Source organism: Somniosus microcephalus, chromosome 24 (genome assembly GCF_052327205.1).
Source record: "Somniosus microcephalus isolate GS21.2 chromosome 24, FLI_Smic_1.0, whole genome shotgun sequence".
NCBI lineage: Eukaryota > Metazoa > Chordata > Chondrichthyes > Squaliformes > Somniosidae > Somniosus > Somniosus microcephalus.
Genome location: NC_141010.1, coordinates 11,985,662 through 11,997,542, shown reverse-complemented (window position 1 = coordinate 11,997,542; position 11,881 = coordinate 11,985,662). Strand labels below are relative to the sequence as shown.

At 46.2% G+C, this 11,881-nt stretch overlaps 1 protein-coding gene across 1 annotated transcript; it reads left to right on the top strand.

Moving 5' to 3' along the window:
• The first annotated feature begins 5,367 nt into the window (after window positions 1–5,367).
• Window positions 5,368–7,858, top strand: LOC147101064 (interferon alpha-F-like). Its single transcript, XM_085966707.1, has 4 exons — window positions 5,368–5,499; window positions 5,674–5,763; window positions 7,016–7,255; window positions 7,359–7,858. The coding sequence occupies exons 1-4, from the start codon at window positions 5,368–5,370 to the stop codon at window positions 7,458–7,460; spliced, it is 564 nt and encodes a 187-aa protein (XP_085822833.1). The 3' UTR covers window positions 7,461–7,858.
• The last annotated feature ends 4,023 nt before the right edge of the window (window positions 7,859–11,881 follow it).

Below are 11,881 nucleotides of genomic sequence, written 5' to 3'. Positions count from 1 at the left end.
TTTCCAGGCTTTCCCTCCAGCTTTTCCCTGTGTGGAAATGAGTGACTGAAACTCCCCCTCCCCAATCCTTTACACATATCAGGACTTCACTGTCTCAGTAACTATAGGCAGCTCACACCATATCATAACATTTCCTTTATGTTGATCGCCATTCTCATTGTTTTCTTCTCTTTTATGGCCCCTCTGTTTCTTTCCAAACTTCATTGTTGCTGTATTATCCATTGAATAATAAGGCCCTTACCTCAATTTATCTGCTGCCAAAACCCTCAGCCATGCCTTTATCACCTCTAGACTTAACTGTTCAAACGCACTCCTGGCCGGCCTCCCTAGCTCTACCCTCCATAATCTTGAGGTCATCCAAAACAAGTCCTGTTCACCCATCACCCCTGTGCTCGCTGACCTACATTGGCTCCCAGCTAAACAACATCTCGATTTTAAAATTCTCATCCTTGATTTCAAATCCCTCCATGGCCTCGCCCCTCCTTGACTCTGTAATCTCCTCTAGCCCTATAACCCCTCTAGACCTCTACTCTCTGCCTATTCTGGCCTTTTGAACAGCCCTGATTATAATCGCTCCACCATTGGTGGCCTTCAGTTGCCTGGGCCCTAAGCTCTGGAATACCTTCTCTAAACCTCTCTGCCTCTCTATCTCTCTTTCTTCCTTTAAGGCGCTCCTTAAAACCTACCTCTTTGACCAAGCTTTTAGTCATCTGTCCAAACATCTCCTTATATGGAGCGGTGTCAATTTTTTTTATACATATAACATAGAAACATAGAAACATAGAAGATAGGAGCAGGAGTAGGCCATTCGGCCCTTCGAGCCTGCTCTGCCATTCAATGAGATCATGGCTGATCATCCAAATTCAGTACCCTGTCCCTGCCTTCTCCCCATATCCCTTGATCCCTTTAGCCTCAAGAAATATATCCAACTCTTTCTTGAATATATTTAATGAACTGGCCTCCACCGCCCTCTGTGGCAGAGAATTCCACAGGTTCACCACTCTCTGGGTGAAGAAATTCCTCCTCATTTCAGTCCTAAATGGCTTACTCCTTATCCTTAGACTATGACCCCTGGTTCTGGACTCCCCGGCCATCAGAAACATCCTTTCTGCATCTAGTCTGTCCAGGCCTGACAGAATTTTATAGGTTTCGATGAGATCCCCTCTCAATCTTCTAAACTCCAGTGACCACTCCTGTGAAGCGCCTTAAGACGTTTTATTATGTTAAAGACTCAATATAAATATAAGTTGATGTTGTTGGACCGCTGAATGTTGATGCCCACCCTCTTTGCTTAGTTATATCTTCTTCTTAGGCAGTCCCTCGGAACTGAGGATGACTTACTTCCACATTAAAAATGAGTTCTCAGGTGACTCTGTCACAGGTGGGGCAGACGGTGGTTGAAGGGGCGGGAGGGTGGGGTGCTTGGGTTGACGTGCGCTCCTTGCGCTGCCTGCGCTTGGCTTCTGCTTGCTCCCAACAAAGAGACTCGAGGTGTTCGGCGCCTTTGGATGCTTCTCCTCCACTTTGTGCGGTCTTGGACCAGGGATTCCCAGGTGTCGGTGGGGATGTTGCACTTTTTCAAGGAGGCTTTGAGGGTGTCCTTGAAGCTTTCCTCTGCTCACCTGGGGCTCTCTTGCCGTGCGGGAGCTCCGAGTAGAACGCTTGTTTTGGGAGTCTGTATCGGGCATGCGGACGATGTGTCCCGTCCATCAGAGCTGATCGAGCTGGTCAAAGCTTCGATGCTGGGGATGTTGGCCTGAGCAAGAACTCTTATATCTAAGGGTAATTTGGGGGACATGCTCTGAGTGACATCCCGAGGGAGAACCCAATTATCCCGTCTTTTTTTCCCAGCTCACCTTCACTCGCTGAGCAGCGACAGCCGTTCTGTTCACTTTACTCTGAACAGGGAAAGGAATGTCGCGTCACTTTCCCTCCGTGGTCACAGGAACCAGAGTCATTTTCACTTTGACACAAATGATCACATTCACTCTGAGACTGACAGGGACACTTTCCCTGGGGGTGGGCGAGACAGCCCTGACAGTGATACGGCCGACCCGGAAAAGCAGCATCAATGACAGATAATGAAGAAGATATAACTAAGCAAAAATGGGCTCAGAGTCGGGCAGTATTCTTTACTAAAATCATCCTCGATCCACGTGTCATGACGTGCCAGGGAAATCAAGCGAGAAATGGCAAACTGCTTCTGCTGAAAGAGCAGGAGAATCCGAGCGGAGTCAGTCGGCATCAAGCGGTGCCCCTGGGCTGTGAGGCGGGGTCTCTGCAATGTCCACACTCCCCCAATACAGAGCCTCCCTCTACACCAGCTCAGTGCCCCGGTGATCCGAGCCCACACAACACGAAGCTGAAACCGGGCGCTGGTTGGGATCTTCTAACGGGGATTATCCAGCCGCTGGTTCAGGAATCTCCCGCTTTTCGATTCCTTACCTCAGAAAGAAACCGGACAAACTATTGCTCTCCTACAGCTCTTCCAAAACTCCTGCGGCCCGATTTCACTTTTCGAATGTAATGCCCCACCTTAAAGCCGGCACCATGGCAGTGAGAGCTCCCACAGTGTCGAGCCGCACACCCACATCACTCGGCAACACAGGCGGTCGCTCCCGGATCACAAGCGGCTGCATTTCCACTTCCAGAGTTTCATTCGGTGAACAAGAACCGTTTTCTGGGCTGAACTCGGATCCGATCGGTTTCCCAATTTTCAGATCGGTGCTTTACCCCGGCTCGGTCCAGCATGGCTTTGGCGAGTGTTTGGAGATGTTGGATTGTTTTGGTCTTGTTGCCCGGGACCCTGAGTCTGGGCTGTGAGAGGCTGCAGTTACAGCAAGCTCTCAACACAGAGACTCTCAGCAAACTGAATGAAATGGTGAGTTTAACCTGCATCCCGAGTCGGTTCGAAATGCGCATGGTCTGTTTGTTGTGATAACTCATGTCTGGAGAAATAGTTTGAAGTTGTATATTACTTGTGCAATTAATAGTCACTGGTCGATCAGTATTGATTTGACGGTATTAATTGTTAGCGTGACTCTCTTCTGTAACTCTTGGTATCATTCCCTGAGACTGTGTAACAGCAAAAGTTCTCTGAACCCTAGAGGGGTAATTCATCCCTGATGGGACAGAGAGAATCAGGTACAGGGGATAGGCGGAATCAGGGGCTGACTAGAGTGGGAAATCAATACTGAGGGGAGAAGAAGAATCTGATGCTGAGGGGAGAGCTGGGATCAGGCAGTGCGTGGCGAAAGAAACTATTCTGAGCGAGAGGAGAATCTGGTTCTAAGCGGAGAAAGGAAATGAGACACTGAAGAAAGGGGTAATCTTATACTGAGGGGAGCGGGTATCAGACTCCGAGGGAGAGAAAGGAATCAAGGCCTCAGGGAGAGAGGGATTCAGACCCTAAGGCGAGGGGGAATCAAATTTGAGGACGAACTGGAATCAGATACTGAGGGGATGGGGAATGAGACACGGAGGGGCAAGAGGAATCATAAAACTGAGTGAAGAGGGGAATTCAGACACTGGGGGGGAGAGGAAATGAAAAACTGGGGAGAAGGATAATATGAAATTGAGGGGAGGTGACACAGACCCTGGGGGAGGTGGGATCAGACCCTGGGGGAGGTGGGATCAGACCCTGGGGGAGGTGGGGTCTGTCCCTGGGGTTGGTGGGATCAGACCCTGGGGGCAGGTGGGGTCTGTCCCTGGGGGAAGGTGGGATCAGACCCTGGGGGCAGGTGGGATCAGACCCTGGGGGGAGGTGGGATCAGACCCTGGAGGGATGTGGGGTCAGACCTTGGGGGAGGTGGGATCAGACCCTGGGGGAAGGTGGGATCAGACCCTGGGGGGAGGTGGGATCAGACCCTGTGGGAATGTGGGGTCAGACCCTGGGGGGATGTGGGGTCAGACCTTGGGGGAGGTGGGATCAGACCCTGGGGTTGGTGGGATCAGACCCTGAGGGGAGGTGGGATCAGGCCCTGGGGAGGTGGGATCAGACCCTGGGGTTGGTGGGATCAGACCCTGGGGGAGGTGGGATCAGGCCCTGGGGAGGTGGGATTAGACCCTGGGGAGGTGGGATCAGACCCTGGGGGGAGGTGAGATCAAACCCTGGGGTTGGTGGGGTCAGACCCTGGGGGCAGGTGGGGTCTGTCCCTGGGGGGATGTGGGATCAGACCCTGGGAAAGAATTGAAACCAGACACCTTGGAGAAGGGGTGCTCTAATATTGAGGAGAGAATCAGGACTGAGAGAGAATGAGAACAAGACCCTGGAAACTGAGGAAAGAGAGGGAACCAGATATCGACGAGTGAGGGGTCGAGGAATCAGACTTTGAGTGGAGGGGGAATCAGACTTTGAGTGGAGGGGGAGATGAGACCTTGTGGAGAGAGGGGGAATCAGGTACAGGGGAGAGGGGTATCAGCCCCTGAGGAGAGATGTGCCCTGATATTAAAGGGGAAATGAGAGTCTGAGGGCAGAGGGGAAGCAATACTGTGGGAAAAGGCAGAATGTGATGGTGAGGGAAGTGCGGAATCAGATCTTGAGGGTAGACAGAAATCAAACAGCGAGCGGAGAACATATGAGCTACTGAGGGGAGAGAGGGAACCAGACCCTGGTGGGAGGTGGGATCAGACTCTGAATCCGCGAATAGTGTGTGAGGGGAGAATGCGAACCAGACACTGTGGAGAGGGGAAATTATAAACTGAAGGGTGGGGATCAGAAACTGAGGGAAGAAGGACAAGGAGACACCGAGGAAAGTGGGGGAATGTGAGCTGAGAGGGGAAAGGGGTATTAGAGTCCACCATCAATCAATCTACCCGTCTGCCCCCTTAGTGCCCCCGTGATGCGAGTCCATACATGTTGGAGAAACCAATAAAGATTTTCAAAATCCATATTGATAATATTGATACAAATGTACGGGACATTGAGCTGACGCGGGCTCGACGGGCCGAGTGGCCTGTTTCTGCGCTGTAACCATTCTCTGTTTCAATGAATCTATGGTTAGGACCTTCTCTCGGGGATTTTCCAGTCGCTGGTTCAGGAATCTCCAGCTTTTGAATTCCTTACCTCAGAAAGGAACCGCACAAACTATTGCTCTCCTGCAGCTCTTCCAACACTCCTGCAGCCCGATTTCACTTTTGGATTGTAATGGCCCACATCGCCAGTCCCTCCTCCTAAAGTGACAGCTCCCACAGTGTCCAGCCGCACACCCACACTCGACAACACAACTGGTCGCTCCGGGATCACAAGCGGCTGCATTTCGACTTCCAGAGTTTCATTCAGTGAACAAGAACCGTTTTCTGAGCTGAACTCGAATCCGCTCGGTTTCTGATCCTTCAGATCGGTGCTTTGCCCTGGCTCGGTCCAGCATGGCTTTGGCGAGTGTTTGGAGATGTTGGATTGTGTTGGTCTTGTTGCCCGGGACCCTGAGTCTGGGCTGTGAGAAGCTGCAGTTACAGCAAGTTCTCAACACAGAGACTCTGAGCAAACTGAATGAAATGGTGAGTTTAACCTGCATTCAGAGCCGGATCCGAACCATATACTCTGTGCTTGTTGTGGAAAGTTATATCAGGAGAAAATGTTTGATGTGTTTGTAATTTTACGCAATTAATAGGCAGCGATTCTCCAGTATTTCAAGGGAACTGATTGTAACACCGATTGCCTTCTCCTCTCAGGGCGGCCCCTTTCCCCGACAGTGTGTAAGAGAGAGGCTCTCGCTGAAAACCAAGTCCTTGAATCTGGTGAAACTTTCAGAGGGATTACAGGTGAGTGAACTCTATTTTATTTCACTTTATTCAAGCAAAAGTTTTATAGAAAGCATGAGTAAGATAAACACGCGGATCAGAATTTTAATCAGGAAATTTAAATCCAGTGTTAGCCGCCCATTGAGGTGAAAGTGCCAGGAGAGCCATTCACTCACTCCATGTCACTCTCTCTAACTAGCTCACTCTCTCTAACTAGCTCACTCTCTAACTAGCTCACTCTCTCTAACTAGCTCACTCTCTGTAACTAGCTCACTCTCTAACTAGCTCACTCTCTCTAACTAGCTCACTCTCTGTAACTAGCTCACTCTCTCCAACTAGCTCACTCTCTGTAACTAGCTCACTCTCTGTAACTAGCTCACTCTCTAACTAGCTCACTCTCTCTAACTAGCTCACTCTCTGTAACTAGCTCACTCTCTCCAACTAGCTCACTCTCTGTAACTAGCTCACTCTCTAACTAGCTCACTCTCTGTAACTAGCTCACTCTCTCTAACTAGCTCTCTCTCTCTATCTCACCTATTATCTCACTCCCTTTAACTATCTAACTCCCTCTAATCATCTCGCACCCTCTATTCATTGAAGCCCCTCTAATCTTCCATTCTGGTTCCTAGATGATCCCACCCATCCTTTGAATATCCTTTTACTATTTCATAGAATCATAGAATGGTTACAGCACATAAGGAGGCCATTCGGCCCGTCGAGCCCGTGCCGGCTCTCTGCAAGAGCACTTCAGCCAGTCCCACTCCCCGCCCTTTCCCCGGAGCCATGCCATTTTTTTTCAGGTACTTAACCAATTCCCTTTGGAAAGCCACAATTTTTTAATGCTTCTAAAACACATTTGGGAGCCCTTTAATATCACCCACTAATCTATTCTCATACATTCTCTTTGCGTCTCATTTCCTTTTTCAGTTCGCACCTTCTGCATTCAGCTTGGTTCTCTACTGTATTATAAGCTTAACGTTTATCATAAGCCTCCTTTTGCTGTTTCATTGAAATCTCCATCTTCAGTGATCCGGGGAGAGATAGCTTTGCATGCCCTTCCTTTCCCCCTGGTGCGGATGTGTCTAGACTGCACCAAACGATTTCCTCTTTGAAGGCTTTCCATTGCAAATTTACTGTTTCACCTGCAAATCTTAGATTCCAATACACCAGTTGACTATATTCACTTGTGATTGATGCTTGTCCTTTTCCATAACTACTCGAAACCTAAAAAGGAACAGGTCCCCTCTAACGTCCTTGTGTGTATTGTGCACAGACCCAGGACAGGATCCAGATTGTCCATCAAACACTGCGTCACCTCACCAAGATCTACAGCATGAACCTGGGCTCAGTCACATGGCCCCGGGACAAGGTGGAAAACTTCCGTCTTCTCCTGGATCGGCAGCTCGAGGAGCTGGAAGAATGTGTCAGGAAACCAGGCTCAGAGTCCAGGCCGAGGAGAAACGCCTCAATTCACAAATACTTTAGGAAACTGAGAAAGTTTCTCAAACAGAAGGTGGGAAAATTGATATTTTACTGAGATTACTGACCGTTTTCGTTTACCCAATTCAAACCTGTTCATTTTCTAATGGATTTTCCTGAATATTTCTCTTTCTCAGAGATTCAGTGACTGCGCCTGGGAAATAATCCGCGCTGAAACTAGGGCCCGATTACAACAGATCCTTTTCATAACGGCACAAATCAGAAGAAGAAAAAACTGAAGACTTTCCAAAGGCATATTTCGTACAGACTGGGATCAAAGAATATTTATTTAAAAGACCGCATTTTTTTTTTTAAATTATATTTTAATATATTATATTGTATTGTAATATCGCGATTGGGTGCAAGGTGACTGATGGAGAACAAGGAATGTTTTGATATTGATCCGTGTTTGATCATTTATTTTAATTTATTGATAGTTATTGCTGTGACAGTTGCCTGTGATGAAATGTTAGAGCTTTGACTGGGGCGAGTCTGAGGAAAATCCTGCCTCTGTCCCTTCCTTCAGGGACTGGCAGCTGCGACAATGAAAAGTTTCATCTCAGGTTCTCTCAGTGGGACACCTTATTCCACTCGCTGCTTTCCCAGTGTCAGCTCTCTGGGCTGCCCCACCCGGCTGGCGCTACCATTTCCTCCTCATCTCATCAGGATTGAGTCAAGTTTATTGCTTGACACAATAAAATATTGCAGATTTTTCACAACGTGTAAAATCAAAAATGAGAAGGAACAGAAGATTTCTCAATGACATGTTTAATACAGACTGCGAACGATGAGCTATTTTAAAGACCCCGAATTAAAAATATATATATTTTATAAGTAAATGTAACGTATTGCTAATTTTACACTGTTGTCAGCTTGGCTCAGAGGTAATACTCTAAGTCAGTAGGTTGTGGGTCCAAACCCCATTCCCAAATTAACTCTTTTATTTCCATTTAATTAACTTTATGAGGCTCCTTATTCCAGTTGCTGAACTTCCAGTGACAACTCCCTGCACTGGGAATGCCCGGCCAATACTCGGCTCTGTCACTAGCTTTCATGGCACTGATTGGCTCTCAATGGTAGGGTTGCGGAACAATGACCCATGACCTGATCCCTGACCTGCACTGACCTTTACATTTCTGCTCTCCCAGCGGCCAACACTCCAACTCGTCCCGTGTATTCCTAATGTATTGATATTTATAATTGTGACGTCTTCATGTAATGAAAAGTTACAGTTTTATGCAATGTGTAAATAAGTTCAGAAAGCACTGTTAATTTATTGATATTTACTAAGATTTGGGGAATAGACATTGTTTGTCTACACTTTTTGTACTGATTGAGAACATGTTGGTGTAAATAAATTGTTTGCAATATTACATTTTTATTGGAGTAATATTTATTTCTCATTTACATCTGTCAGTTTTCCATACTCACTGTAAATGCTCTGGATTCCTCTATCTGCTGCCTGTGACTGGTACACCCTCACCGCTCGATTCTCCACTGTCTGATATTTCCTCGCCTGTCAAAACTGTGAATTCATTTTGAACCCAATTGGCTCGATATTCTAGGGGAGCGGAATGAGTGGAGAGTGGGACTGAAAATCTCTTATATGGCATTTTATCCTGCACCTTCTGAAAAGCTGTATACTTAACACTGACTGCATTCCTTTAGCTATGTATGTGAGCTTCCTGAAAAATTCAGTAGAATTATTCAAGCACAATGTGTTCTTTACAGATTCATGGTGACTGCCCCTAATGAGCCCATATTTTTCCAACTGTTCACTAATTTCATCCCATACTATGGAGTCCATATGTTTACCCACAGCTGAGGTAAGACTAAAAGGGTTATAATTTTTCCCACCCTTCAATCCTTTGCCATGATACTTGTTTTCAAAGTTGAGTGGAATGTGATGGTTTCTTCTTTCTCTCATTTACCCTATTTCTCACTTCCTTGCACTGCATATGAACTGGACCTGGTGAATTTTCTACTTCCTACATTCAGTCGCACTTTCTTTTTTTATCCTCCCTTCCCCTTTGCTCCCTTGTTACTCCCTTCATCCTTGCTTCTGTATATTTATCTCCATAGTTTTATTCTACATTCCCCTGAGTTTCCATTTTCACCTTCTTCAGTAACTGTGTCTCAGTGGTAAACACTCTTGCCTGTGAGTCAGGAGATTGTGTGGTTCAAGTCCCACTCCAATGACTCGAGCACAACATCCAGGCTGAATGAAGGAGTGCTGCACTGTCAGAGGTGCAGTCTTTCTGATGAAATGTTAAACCAAGGGCCTATTTGCTTTCTCAGGTGGATGTAAAAGATCCCATGGTGCTATTTCGAAGAAGCGCACGGGAGTTATCCCCGGTGTCCTGACCAATAATTATCCCTCAATCAACATCACTCAAAAGCGGATTATCTGGTCATTATCACATTGCTGTTTGTGGGAGCTTGCTCTGCGCAATTTGTGTGCCGAGTTTCCTACAGTACACCAGTGGCTACACTTTAAAAGTACTTCATTGGCTGTAAACACTTCGGGATGTCCGGTGGTTGTGAAAGGCGATATATAAATGCAAGTCTCTCTTTCTAACTGAGGCATGTCACAGATTAAGGATCTTTACCACTTATTCAAACTCAAGTACACTCTCAGGAAGGAAGGTTTGTGGCCTAAAATATGATTCCATCTTCCCATGATCTTTCACGGGGAGGGCACATGGGTCAGTTTATCCCCACATTTGCCCCCTTTGCATTCCCTACTATTTCATCTTCCCACTATTCATTCCTCTTTGTCCCACCCACTTACTCGCATCACAATCCCTACCTCTTTTCATTTGAACTACGTGGCTAGTTTCTGCAACCAGACTGTCAAGTTCACGTAAACAAGACCCATAATAAATATCGACATAGGAATTTATAATTGGCAACAGTAAACTGGAGTTGCCGCTCGGTTGTGCTGGTTTTTTCAGTGCAATTCACCTTAAATCGACGAAACCTGCAGAAAAAGTCACGGAATTTTAAGTGGAAATTACGCCCAGCGCAAATCGAGTTGCTGCTATTTTTTGCGCCACTTAAAAAAACATCGCGGTGGTAGCTGGCCCCGCCCACAAAACTGGCCTGGTCCCCAGGTCGAATTAATCACCATCGGGATTTTCTGCTTATTGCACTCGTTTGCTGACTTTCAAGGAGGCTCCAAAAATTGAACTGATTCTTTTTGGCACAAGGACACTAATCAGCACATATTAAAAACTTTTCAATATAATTTTGTTTTAATTTAATAAGGAGCTGACTACTGTACCCCTATATAACGAACGAATGTTTCTGTATATTATATAAAAGTAATTTTCAATTATTTAAAACCATGTTCCTCACAGGTGCTGGATTGACACTGTGATTCAAAATGTTTATTTATCGTGATAACCCCATTTTCAGCTGTATTAATCAAACTGCGCCCAGTTACCGCTCTTCAACATATCAATGAATAGTTTTAAGGCAGTTTAAAAAAAAATACATTTTCAAACGTTGCCCGATTGCGTTGGTTCATGGCAGGTTCTGCTTTGGACGATTTGCAAATGAGTTTGAGCCGAAACTCGAGAAAAAAATGCTTCTTAAAACTGCCACAGTTTTGGTAGTGGGATGGTAGCGGAGGCAAAGGAGGCAAAAATGGGGATAAATTGACCAATTTGCCCTCCTCATGAAGTCCTACAACACGGAAGCGCTACAACAAATGTGTGACAAAAAGGTGAAATCGGGAAGTCAAGTTATGCAGAAGGATTTGTGCACGAATGTAAGATTATTATATATTGTAGATTAATGTGCTGATAAGATTCCTTGCTATTTCCCTTTATGTTGTCTAACTGCTGGGGTAATATAGTAGCATGGATAGAGGATTGGTTAACGGACAGAAAACAGAGAGTAGGGATAAACAAATCTTTTTCAGGTTGGCAGGCTGTAAATATTGGTGTGCCGCAAGTGTCAGTGTTGGGGCCTCAGCTATTTACAATCTATATTAATGACCCAGATGAAGGGACCAAGTGTAATGCATCCAAGTTTGCTGATGATACAAAGCTAGGTGGGACAGTAAGCTGTGAGGAGAACACAAAGAATCTTCAAAGGGATATAGATAGACTAAGTGAGTGGGAAGTAAGGTGGCAGACAGAGTATAATGTACGGAAATGTGAGGTTATTCACTTTGGTATAAAGAATAGAAAAACAGAATATTTTTTAAATGGTGAGAAACTTTCAAGTGTTGGTGTTCAGAGAGATTTGGGTGTCCTTGGGGAAGAAACACAGAAAGCTCGCATGCAGGTACAGCAAGCAATAAGGAAGGGAAATGGCATGTTGGCCTTTATTGTAAGGGGGTCAGAGTATAAGAGTAAGGAAGTCTTGCTACAATTGTACAGGGCCTTGGTGAGACCACACCTGGAGTACTGGGCACAGTTTTGGTCTCCTTATCTAAGGAAGGATATACTTGCCTTGGAGGCGGTGCAATGAAGGTTCACTAGATTGATTCCTGGGATGAGAGGGTTGTCCTATGATGAGAGATTGTGTAGAATGGGCCTATACTCTCTGGAGTTTAGAAAAATGAGAGGTGATCAGTTGCAGCTGAGAGTGATTTTGCGACATTCCCTGTGTAACCGGGGCTATCCCGGAGATCCCAAACCTTTTCCCAGCT